Here is a 13,144-nt window from a genome sequence, read left to right on the forward strand (position 1 = left end):
ACAAGGATCGGACCAATATGCGGCGTGGTAAGTGTCCATGGTATTTAATAAGAAAACTCAACATGAACACAAATACAAAACAACAAAGTAAACTGGCAACGAAACAGTCCTGTGTGGCACAAACACTGATACAGGAAACAATCACCCACCAAAATACCCAAAGAACATGGCTGCCTAAATATGGTTCCCAATCAGAGACAACGATAAGCACCTGCCTCTAATTGAGAACCAATCTAGGCAACCATGGACTTAATAAACACCTAGAAAGGAAACAGCCCCATAAACAAACAAAACCCCTAGACAAGGCAAAACACATACATCACCCATGTCACACCCTGACCTAACCAAAATAACAAGGAAAACAAAGAACACTAAGGTCAGGGTGTGACAGTTATATTATGCTATATTATATACAGTATAAAGCATAAGATATAATATCAGTAGGTCAGACTGTACAGGTTTGGTACAGGGGCTAGTATTTGGGGTTAGAGTTTTGGTTTAGAGTCATATACAGTACAGTAGGCCTACAAGGCTTTTAAAAAGGTGAACTGATTTGACATTTACATATCCTATAGTTAAAAAAGTGAATGATGGCTAGCCAAGTGTGAGTGGGGACAAGATATACAGTGCATTCGAAACTATTCAGACCCTTTGATTTTTTGTATGGTTAAAGCCTATTTCGAAAATTGTTTAAATAGTTTGTTTCCCTCATTAACCTTTCTGATCTAGCTAGCGTAGCATTTAGCGTTAGCATTAGCGTTAGCATCCAGCACGCAACATTTCAACAAAAACATAAAAGCCTTCAAATAAAAATAATTTACCTTTGAAGAACTTCAGATGTTTTCAATGAGGAGACTCTCAGTTAGATAGCAGATGCTCAGTTTTTCCAAAAATATTATTTGTGTATTAGAAATAGCTCCGTTTTGTACATCACATTTGGCTACCAAAAAAACCCGAAAATTCAGTCCTCAAAACTTTTTTCCAAATTAACTCCATAATATCGACTGAAAACATGGCAAACTTGTTTAGAATCAATCCTCAAGGTGTTTTTCACATATCTCTTCGATGATATATCGTTCGTGGAAGCATGGTTTCCCCTCTCAATCAAATGGAAAAATACTTGCACATGGCTTTGCGCACCAGTTTCGACGCAGGACACCAGGCGGACACTTGGAAAATGTAGTCTCTTATGGTCAATCTTCCAATGATATGCCTACAAATACGTCACAATGCTGCCGACATCTTGGGGAAACGGCAGAAGGTCTAAGCTTATTCCTGTCGCATTCACAGCCATATAAGGAGACATTAGAAAACAGAGCTTCAGAAATTCTGCTCATTTCCTGTTTGACGTATCATCTTGGTTTCGCCTGTAGAATGAGTTCTGGGGCACTTACAGACAAAATCTTTGCAGATTCTGAAACTTCAGAGTGTTTTCTTTCCAAAACTATAGTCGAGCATCTTTTCGTGACAAAATATCACGCTTAAAACGGGAACGCTTTTTATCCAAAAATGAAATAGCGCCCCTAGAGATGCAACTGGTTAATCTACACACGATACCCCATAATGACGAAGCAAAAACATAAAAAAATGCAATCACATTTACATAAGTATTCAGACACTTTTCACAGTACTTTGTTGAAGCACCTTTGACAGTGGTTACAGCCTTGAGTCTTCTTGGGTATGACACTACAAGCTTGGCACACCTCTATTTGGGGAGTTTTTCCCATTCTTCTCTAGATCCTCTCAAGCTCTGTCAGATTGGATGCTGAGCGTTGCTGCACAGCTATTTTCAGGTCTCTCCAGAGATGTTAGATCGGGTTGAAGTACGGGCTTTGGCTGGGCCACTCAAGGACATTCAGAGATTGCGTTGTCTTGGCAGTGTGCTTACATCCCCACATCATGATGCTACCACCACCATGCTTCACCGTAGGGATGATGCCAGGTTTCCTCCAGACATGACGCTTGGCATTCAGGCCAAAGAGTTCAATCTTGGTTTCATCAGACCAGAGATTCTTGTTTCTCATGGTCTGAGAGTCTTTAGGTGGCTTTTGGCACGCTCCAAGCGGGCTGTCATGTGCCTTTTACTGAGGAGTGGCTTTTGTCTGGCCACTCTACGATAAAGGTCTGATTGGTGGAGTGCTGGAGAGATGGTTGTCCTTCTAGAAGGTTTTCCCTTCTCCACAGAGGAACTCTAGAGCTCTGCCAGAGTGACCATCGGGTTCTTGGTCACCTTCCTGACCAAGGCCCTTCTCCCCCGATTGCTCAGTTTAGCCGGGTGGCAAGCTCTAGGAAGAGTCTTGGTGGTTCTAAACTTCTTCCATTTAAGAATGATGGAGGCCACTGTGTTTTTGAGGACCTTCAATGCTGCAGATATTTTTTTGTACCCTTCCCCAGATCTGTGCCTCGACACAATCCTGTCTCAGAGCTCTACGGACAATTCCTTTGACTCATGACTTTGTTTTTGCTCTGTCAACTGTGGGACCTTATATAGACAGGTATGTGCCTTTCTAAATCATGTCCCATTAATTGAATTTACCACATGTGGACTTCAATCATGTTGTAGAAACATCTCAAGGATGATCAATGGAAACAGGATGCACCTGAGCTCAGTTTCGAGTCTCATAGCAAAGGGTCTGAATACGTATGTAAATACGGTATTTTTGTTTTTTAGGTTTAATACATATGCCAAAATTTTCTAAAACCTGTTTTCACTTTGTCATTATAGGGTGTTGTGTGTAGATTGCTGAGGATTTTTAAAAAATGTAATCAATTTTAAAATAAGGCTGTTACGTAACAAGTGTGGAAAATGTCAAGGGGTCTGAATACTTTCCCAAGGCACTGTACTTGTTATGCGGATGACCGTAATTGCACCTCATTTTTGAAAATGTTAGGATGAGAAAGAAAAACAATTGGGTTTCTTGTTCAACGTGCTCTGACAGGGAGTTCCAGACACTTTTGTACCAGATTGTAGTTAACTAGATACTGAATTTGCATCGAAGCAGCACATTATTAGGCAAAACAATTATATTCAGGAAAAGATTCTAGGAGCCTTTTACCTTCTAAGTAATAATTATCACTTCACAGACGTGAGACTTCCAACCAACTGTCAGTGTGGGTGGGTGTCTGGAAGTGAAATTAAACCTGATGTCAAAGTGAGAGTTTGCTACTCAGTCAGTGCCGTAGTCCTAAATAGATATTTAAAGTTTATGAGAAGTTTTAATGCCCTCAAATTGGTCTAAATTTCATATTGTATGCCCTTCCATAGGATTATACGGAATAAGTCCTGAATTAATGAGATAACCTGGCATTCATCTAATTCTAGCCAATTAATGACATCCAATTAACAATTTCTCCTAATATACAGTTAACATTTAGTGGGACTTGTGCAACAGGTGGAATATTTGTCACGATCGTCGTATGGAGTACACCAAAGTGCAGCGTGGTGTGAATGCATAGTTTAATGGATGACGAAAAAACACGAAGTACACTGAACAAAACAACAAACGGCCGTGACTGCTAATGAACACTGTGCTAACATGCAACATAACATAGACAATAACCCACAAAATACCCAAAGAAGATGGCTGCCTAAATATGGTTCCCAATCAGAGACAACGATAAACACCTGCCTCTAATTGAGAACCAATCTAGGCAACCATAGACCTACATAAACACCTAGATGGAAACAACCCCATAAATCTACAAAACCCCTAGACAGTGAAAACCCTAGATGATGAGGCAAAAACACACATACCACCCTCGTCACACCCTGACCTAACCAAAATATATAAAGAAAACAAAGAATACTCAGGTCAGGGCGTGACAATATTTCAGTTATAGCACATTTAAAATGTCTATGTCACATCAATGCTGTGTCGATCCAAATATGAGTATAATCTGTCAGATAGGGAAATAATGCAAGCATTTCATCAAGTTTAACACTGAGACCAAAACTTAATTATTATCATGTAGCGTTTCGCACATTGCAATTTCGCAGCATTACCTTTGGGAGCTCCTGAAATATTACATCTATCAGCCGGCATTAGGCCCAAATGAGGATTTATGATGGCTAGATAAATATATAATTACCCAGAGAAAATACCACCTCGGTGTATGTTGGAAAATGGCTTGAATTGAGGCCTTAAGGGGAACGTTCCGAAATAAAAATTATGGGGTGAGAAATGAGCCCGCCACCTATACAGGAGACCTAACAATGAGATTCTATTCAGATTAAGGCCACCGCTTGGGTTGCCAGATTTTTGAATAACCCCCACAGTTTTTGTAAGAGGCACAGGTCTTGATACATGTTTAAGACACAGCTTTAGTATGTTCAATAGGTGCTAATACTGTGTGCATATTCAGGCATTCAGGCATGTAGGCATGTCAGAAGTTGGAGTAACAGTGATCGAGCTTTGTCATTATGGGGTAATGTGTGTAGATCGATGAGAAAAAAACTACAATTTAATTTGTTTTAGAATAAGGCTGTAATGTAACAAAATTTTGAAAAAGGTCAAGGGGTCTGACTACTTTCCGAATGCACTGTCAGATGTTATGTCTCTGTGTCCAGTATGAAGGAAGTTAGAGGTAGTTTTCCGAGCCAATGTTAGCTAGTGTTAGTTCAATGACTGAAATCTCTATGTGTATCTACCAGCTTGCTTTGCTAGAGACCCATAGACTTCCACTAATTTTGTTGACGCTAGTTAGCATTGGCTCGCGAAACTATGTCTAACGTCCTTCATACTGGACACAGAGACATACATTTTTTATCCACGAGTTCATCTGACTCTGGGGAAATAGATAAAGGGCCTCTGCCAAAATCACGGCGTATCCCTTTAAAGAAATATGGTAGACCCAAACCCTGGAAGAGAGGTTGTACAATAGAATGTGGACATCTTTGAATTGGAATTCTAAGAATTGGAATTCATTACATACATTTCTATGGTGAACATGCTCCTGCTAATGACAACAGCATTGATTGTGATGGTAACTAGTGGTAAACTATGTACTGTATGTGATGGTAATTCTGTCTCCATTTTAGATGGATATAAGCAGGAGGCAAAACTGGGAGGAGGAACCACCCGGCACTGCTTCAATGACCTGACAGCTAACACGCAGTACAAGATCAGTGTGTACGCCCAACTCCAGGATACAGAGGGACCTGCAGTCTCCACCACAGAGAAGACCTGTAGGTGTTCTCTTCAACAGCTGCTTAGTGTACACTCTACGATAGCCCTACAACCGACTTGCTACTATGCTCAGAAAGGTTTCTTACGATATTTTGACAATATTGTGAAAACATATGTTCCAACATCACCACTGTAAAGACCTGTCGCTGTCGCCCGGCCTCAACATTCTAGCTTAGGGGTTGGCAACAGGCAGCTCGCGGGCCGTAACTGGCACCCAAAATGTATTTTGGCCCCCCAAAGTGTTTAGTAAAAAAAATTAAAAACTGTAAAATCACCAGCTAAAAATGTGTTTAATTTACAAAATCTATTCCTAAGTATCCCCACTGTCTGGGTAGGTTCCTTGTTTCTTGTCCATCATTGGCTTATTGGTGAAATCAGCAGTCAGACAATATCATCTTTAAGGAAATCAATCAAACCTTTATTAATGCAATTGCAGACAGAAGTTGACAACGGAAACACAGCACGTATGTTTCAGAGTAAGTTCTGCAAAATAAAACATGTCAAATTTGCTTTAATATACTTGCAGTCAACCCCTAGTGATGTAACCACCTACATCAACACCTTCTACTCATGAGACCAAACCCATGCATATACATATACAAACTTGCAGGAGAAAACAATAGTCCAGTGTTTTCTAAGGGCTCGGCAGTAATTTTCCATTCACATGTGGCTTACAGTGGTATGTCTGACTAGTCTCTTATCTATTTACTCCCCTGCAGGGGTCTGTGTCTATCTCTTTTAGACTTGACGCGCTTTCTCACAGACACCCAGTTTTGACCGCAATGGCTCACACATCTGCTCAGACCGTTTCTATAAGAGGCAGAGACTAGAAAAGAACTGTGGAACAGTATTAAACCTTATAATGGATATACAGTGGGGCAAAAAAGTATTTACTCAGCCACCAATTGTGCAAGTTCTCCCACTTAAAAAGATGAGAGAGGCCTGTAATTGTCATCATAGGTACACTTCAACTATGACAGACAAAATGAGAAAAAAAATCCAGAAAATCACATTGTAGAATTTTTTTTAAATGTATTTATTTTTTGAATTTTACCCCTTTTTCTCCCCAATTTCGTGGTATCCAATTGTTGTAGTAGCTACTATCTTGTCTCATCGCTACAACTCCCGTACGGGCTCGGGAGAGACGAAGGTTGAAAGTCATGCGTCCTCCGATACACAACCCAACCAAGCCGCACTGCTTCTTAACACAGCACGCATCCAACCCGGAAGCCAGCCGCACCAATGCGCCGGAGGAAACACTGTGCACCTGGCCACCTTGGTTAGCGCACACTGCGCCCAGCCCGCCACAGGAGTCGCTGGTGCGCGATGAGACAAGGACACCCCTACCGACCAAGCCCTCCCTAACCCGGGCGACGCTAGGCCAATTGTGCGTCGCCCCATGGACCTCCCGGTCGCGGCCGGTTACGACAGAGCCTGGGCGCGAACCCAGGGACTCTGATGGCACAGCTGGCGCTGCAGTACAGCGCCAGCTGTGCCACCCGGGAGGCCCACATTGTAGAATTTTTAATGAATTTATTTGCAAATTATGGTGGAAAATAAGTATTTGGTCACCAACAAACAAGCAAGATTTCTGGCTCTCACAGACCTGTAACTTCTTCTTTAAGAGGCTCCTCTGTCCTCCACTCGTTACCTGTATTAATGGCACCTGTTTGAACTTGTTATCAGTATAAAAGACACCTGTCCACAACCTCAAACAGTTACACTCCAAACTCCACTATGGCCAAGACCAAAGAGCTGTCAAAAGACACCAGAAACAAAATTGTAGACCTGCACCAGGCTGGGAAGACTGAATCTGCAATAGGTTAGCAGCTTGGTTTGAAGAAATCAACTGTGGGAGCAATTATTAGGAAATGGAAGACATACAAGACCACTGATAATCTCCCTCGATCTGGGGCTCCACGCAAGATCTCACCTCGTGGGGTCAAAATGATCACAAGAACGGTGAGCAAAAATCCCAGAACCACACGGGGGGAGGCCCGTCTGTCCAGGCCCGTCTGAAGTTTGCTAGAGAGCATTTGGATGATCCAGAAGAAGATTGGGAGAATGTCATATGGTCAGATGAAACCAAAATATAACTTTTTGGTAAAAACTCAACTCGTCGTGTTTGGAGGACAAAGAATGCTGAGTTGCATCCAAAGAACACCATACCTATTGTGAAGCATGGGGGTGGAAACATCATGCTTTGGGGCTGTTTTTCTTCAAAGAGACCAGGACGACTGATCCGTGTAAAGGAAAGAATGAATGGGGCCATATATCGTGAGATTTTGAGTGAAAACCTCCTTCCATCAGCAAGGGCATTGAAGATGAAATGTGGCTGGGTCTTTCAGCATGACAATGATCCCAAACACACTGCCCGGGCAACGAAGGAGTGTCTTCGTAAGAAGCATTTCAAGGTCCTGGAGTGGCCTAGCCAGTCTCCAGATCTCAACCCCATAGAACATCTTTGGAGGGAGTTGCAAGTCTGTGTTGCCCAGCAACAGCCCCAAAACATCACTGCTCTAGAGGAGATCTGCATGAAGGAATGGGCCAAAATACCAGCAACAGTGTGTGAAAACCTTGTGAAGACTTACAGAAATTTTGAAATACAATCTCTTTTTGGGCTTAGTTGTGGTCAATTTGCAGTGTACAAATTATTTGAATTATGTTCCGGCCCTCCGACCATTCTTTCCGACAAAAAACGACCAGTGTCTGAATCTAGTTGCCTACCCTTGGTATAGATGCTTAGTATTCTTTACTCTACATGCGACATACAGTACTACTACAACCACAGCATAGTTACAACATTGTCACAATGTTGTGACAACATTAGTTACAACATCAGTCCACAGGAAGCTGATAAGAAGCCTAAGAACAATTGACACATTTCTCAACACATTTCTCGACAAAACACTGAGAACATACTCGTACTAAAAATGATTCCCTCTAGACTGTAGCAACATTCTTAGAAGATTATCCAAACCAAACATAGCATGACCAAGCATGATTTACAGACAATCACAACATTTTCACAACATGATTAGTCTCCTGTGAGGCACTTTAATTCCTCCCTGCACTGTCGGAACTAGAAGCACAAGCATTTCGCTACACTCGCATTAACATCTGCTAACCATGTGTATATGACCAATAATATTTGATTTGATTAGGAGTGAATTGTGATTGGGTCTGTGGCCAACTCACAACAGTAATCAAGGCACTCTGTCCAACCGACCAGGCATTTGTTTGCATTGAGTTCATTTACGTTGAGTTTAGACTCCGATTTATAGCTTTGTTTTGATACAGATTACAGCTTAAAGGCCTTTTTAAATTGCCCTGCGTTTCCCCAGGCTGCCATCAAAAGTAATTCCCAGTTTGAGGTAGCTGAATTACTATGGCGATAAAGTCTATGTGGTTTTCAGCAGGGTTTCTGAGCTAGAAAAAAACGGTACAATTCATTTCAATTTGACTACCGCTGCTGGTAGTGATCAAGCTAGAAAATTACATGGGTAACTTAATCATAAACTCAGCATGCTTCTAAGCATAAGCTACCATCTCAGATTTACTCTCTTAATTCCTTCTGATTCTTCTACCATCCGACTGATTATATATATTATGTTTGATGGTAGTATCAATGAGGGATCTTCTGTGAGGATTTTTTTTTTTACTGTAAATGAAAGCCTCACCAAGCATGTTTGTCAGGTGAGGTGACATAGACATGTAATAAGGATGTTATAATGACTTGTGTGTGTCTTATGTCATTGCTTTCATGCAGTCCCTGTTCCCACCCCGGCACCCACCAGACCACCCACCACGACCGCTCCTCCCAGTATACCCTCAGTCAAGGAAGGTAAGACAAAAGGCCTGTTGTTAACAAATACCTGTGGGCCCTATTGTGGTGCACTCTTCTAATAAGAGGGTATTTCCACTCCATTCCTATATGGTGACCAGCACTTATGTCATCAGTGTTTTCCTTAGTAATATCTTGGGTGGGCTGCTGGAGAGAAATACTTTAGGTCTGTATTTTGTTTAGTAAGCTATAGTGCTTTTGGCTTGGTCTCAAAGCACTTCATGTACCTAAATGGGGTAAAGGGAACTCATACTGTCAACCACCACTGTAAACATCTACCTGGGTGGTGTATCGTAGCCATTTTGCACCCGAATGCTCACAAGTCACCAGGCATTGGCGAACATATACTGTAGAGATATCCCCTATGGTAGATTATCTACACTTGTATTTTTGTGCAACTCACTTTGAGTGGCATTAACCTTAACATAATTTTGTCTGGTGCTCAAGGAAATTCTGAAGGGCTTTGGCTTCCAGGCAATGCCCCCAATGGAATAACTAGCACTAGCGCAGTCAGGACTAAAGATATTGAAGGTAAATCAGAGAGCCCTCAGAACAGGCAGTTACCATGGAAATCACTCTGTCAAGTTGCTGGGTCAATTTTCAACCGGCCCCTGACTGACATTCAAACGTCAAATGACTCCTGACACATATTTGTGACTCTAATATAAGTTCATATACGCAGTGTCTATTGCAGTCATGACTACAGACATCTTAAACAACAGTAAAGCTGTTTAATGTGCTTTTGGAATAATCACAAATCTTTTCAGACTCCCAAAAATGGTCCCATTATGAGCTTTTGAGTCTGAGATAATACTGTGAGCCGGAACTTGTGTTACAGTCTTGTATCAAGTCAGAATATTTCAGAGTTTACAATTCTCCAACAAACACATGCAACATAATATTATCTGAAGATATAACGTGTAGAAAATAAGGAAATGTTTACTTTTATTTGCCATTTTTGAGAACAATCATTTTAGCAGTTTTCTGGGATGAGTTTGTAAAACTTAATTGAAAACTCACTCCCCTCTCTGTTGGAACGCAGACCAAGTCCATTTTAAAGCCTGTAAATCGTTTTTTTATTATTGTAATTGTTGGCATAGGAAATATCAACAAATGCAACTTTTAGTTTATTTTGCATCCCACATACTAGCAACTTGGTTATTATCTTTGGTTCCTTTGAAAATCACAGAGCAGAACAGAACAAAAAACGAAAGCAAACAACAGGAACTTAGGTGTTATACTGGTCAATCTGACCCTGGCTGGCCCTGGTATTAGAGAGGAAAGTTGTTGAGATAATTGCCAATCATCACAGCTCCTCTCTCGTAAACTGTGGAGAAAGAGAACGCTCTCTCCACTCGCCATTGTGATTCTTCCACTGCTGCTTGCTGAGGCTAGTATCCGTTTGTATTACCTATATATATGCTGTCTGTCAGAACTCTTTTTGTATGCACTGAATTTAAATTGCTCTTGATAAGAGCATGTTCTCATTGGCTTGGAAATGTAAATGTCCTTTTCTGTCTCCCTCTGTCTCTTTCTCTGTTTGTGTACTACTTTCTCTCACTCTTCCCATCTCTACCTTCTCCTCTTCTCCTTTTCTCACTCCTCATCCCTCTCCCCTCTTTCCTCATCTCAACATTCTTCATCCTCCCTGCACTTACTTTTATGTACTTCTCTCTTTCTCTCTCCTCTCTCTCCCTTTTTCTCACCTGACAGTTTGCAAGGCGGCCAAGGCAGACCTGGCATTTCTAGTGGACGGCTCCTGGAGCATCGGTGATGACAACTTCCTGAAAATCATCCGCTTCCTGCACAGCACAACAGGAGCCCTCGACATCATTGGACCAGATGGTACTCAGGTAAATATTGACTAACCAATGGTCCTGTGGCCAGCTAGCACTTACAGATGTAGGATCTTAATTGGATCACCCTGTTGCAGGAGAACTTTCCTGCAATCCAGGAAATATAAAACTTATGGTGTATTTGAGGTTTAAAAAGGCTTCTGAAGTTTGACATTTCAGATTTTATTTTCCCTTGTAAATTGTATCAATCTCTACAAAAATGTCCATTAATTATAATCCACATAATACTTCCTATTTCCTGTTGCTGCAGGATTATTTTCCTGTTGTACCAAACTAGCTCAAATTACGATCCTACATCTGTACAGTATTTTACTTCATCTTGTAAGTGATATACTCAAATAAATTGTCATAAATGGTCTTGGAACACCTATGTTTGACTATGTGTCACGTGTGCTTTTATGAACAATACATTTATGCTGTCCATTATTAGTCCACTCATTACCCCCCCCCCCCCCCCCTCCACACACACACACACACAAAACTCTGAAATTTAAATTGAACTCAAAATATCTTTCTCCCATCAGGTGGCCATTGTCCAGTTCAGTGACGATGCCAGAACCGAGTTCAAACTTAACTCGTACGACAATAAGGAGAGGCTGCTAGAGGCCATTAACCGCATCTCCTATAAGGGAGGGAACACCAAGACAGGCAAGTGGACATCGGGCCTTATTCACTATATTAAAAACAATGTTTTGACCATCAAGGCAAACCTTTGTCAAACCTTATTCACTCTCTACCAATGTAGAGTTTCATACTATTACTCTGACGCATACTTTAACGGTAAATTTAAAAAAAAATCTACTTCATATTCAACATCTCCAGCACCACCCCAACATCAACATATGTGAAAATGGCACGTTTCTATGTTTTGTAGTAAAAAAAATAGAGGAAGATAAGTGTTTCCAATGACATCGTCAACCAATTAGTAGACAATTAGTAGGTAATTAGTAGTACATACATACTCACAATTGGTCAAAATCACACGACGCACACCGATGAAGTCATTGGAAACACTTATCTTCCTGTTTACGACAAAACATAGAAACGCACCATTTTGACATATGTTGATGTTGGGGTGGTGCTGGAAATGATGAATATGAAGTAGAAATATTTTGGAGTTTCCCTTTAAGTTCCTTTTTCTTTTCTTTTTTTTAATGTCTAAATGGACTACCATAACAGTAAATTAACAGGATGACTGAATCCCATTGAGACAGCTGTAGATGCCAGATGAACAGAAATACCCTTTATTGACTTTCCTTTTGTAACCTGCTGAAAAATAATCAGTCATTGTAATCAAGCAGGCCAGAGTAATCAAGCCCAGCTTCCGAAGAACAGTGAGATGCTGTCATTAATCAGTGGATCCCCAAGGGAAGCGATAATGCATTCATCTAACAATGTTTGTTTTTTTTCAAACGGGTGCAACGAAGAAGTCCGCTTGGTAATGCTAATTGTTGCATTGTTTTCTCCTTTGAATATGCTGTATTTGTGTGTAATGTGTATTGTTGCAGGTGGGGTGGGAATAATAACGAAGAAAATGTGTTGTTGCTGAATATTTTTGCAGTGATACTGATAACCCAACACCACGATCCTCTACCAAGGAGCCTGGCTATATCTTGCTGTCGATATCGCTTTGAGTGTAACTCCTTTCTTTATCTTCCCCTCCTATCCTCCCTCTCTCTTTCTCTCCCTCCATCCCTCCCTCTAATTCTCTTACTGTAGGGCTAGCCATCCGGCATGTGAAAGACACCATCTTCACAGTGGGAGGAGGTATCCGGAGGGGCATCCCCAAAGTACTGGTGGTGTTGACTGACGGGCGCTCTCAGGACGATGTCAACAAGGTCTCCAAAGAGATGCAGATGGAAGGTGAGGCACATGATGCAATAATTTCATTGAATAGATTGTGGTACATGAAAAGAACATTCTACAAAAAAGTATCTGTATATATTAATCCAACAAAATGTTTTAGTTAGGCATGTACATAACACACTATTGGCAATACTGTATGCTTACCTTCTTCACAGGGTACATTGTTTTTGCCATTGGTTTTGCGGATGCGGACTACGGGGAGCTGGTGAGCATCGCCAGCAAGCCTAGCGAGAGACACGTTTTCTTTGTGGATGATTTAGACGCCTTCAAGAAAATTGAGGAAAAGCTGGTCACTTTTGTTTGTGAGGCTGCCACTGCCAGTGAGTCCTACAGGAGCACAATCTAAATATGTCATATAAAAGCACAGGGGGCATATTATTGTGTGCATTTTT

The 13,144-nt window shown here is 41.2% G+C and overlaps 1 protein-coding gene across 7 annotated transcripts in view; it reads left to right on the forward strand.

The window, feature by feature from the left end:
• The window catches only part of LOC110489432 (collagen alpha-1(XIV) chain), a 97,212-nt gene that overhangs the window by 55,434 nt on the left and 28,634 nt on the right, over positions 1-13,144 (forward strand). For all 7 annotated transcript variants that reach the window (XM_036970753.2, XM_036970755.2, XM_090228435.1 and 4 more), the window contains 6 exons: positions 5,039-5,185; positions 8,956-9,030; positions 10,744-10,883; positions 11,411-11,534; positions 12,606-12,749; positions 12,908-13,072. In XM_036970753.2, the coding sequence (XP_036826648.2) occupies positions 5,039-5,185; positions 8,956-9,030; positions 10,744-10,883; positions 11,411-11,534; positions 12,606-12,749; positions 12,908-13,072 (795 nt within the window). The remainder of the gene's footprint in view (positions 1-5,038; positions 5,186-8,955; positions 9,031-10,743; positions 10,884-11,410; positions 11,535-12,605; positions 12,750-12,907; positions 13,073-13,144) is intronic.

Source organism: Oncorhynchus mykiss, chromosome 30 (assembly GCF_057628025.1).
Source record: "Oncorhynchus mykiss isolate SJ-2025 chromosome 30, ASM5762802v1, whole genome shotgun sequence".
NCBI classification, from domain to species: Eukaryota; Metazoa; Chordata; class Actinopteri; order Salmoniformes; family Salmonidae; genus Oncorhynchus; species Oncorhynchus mykiss.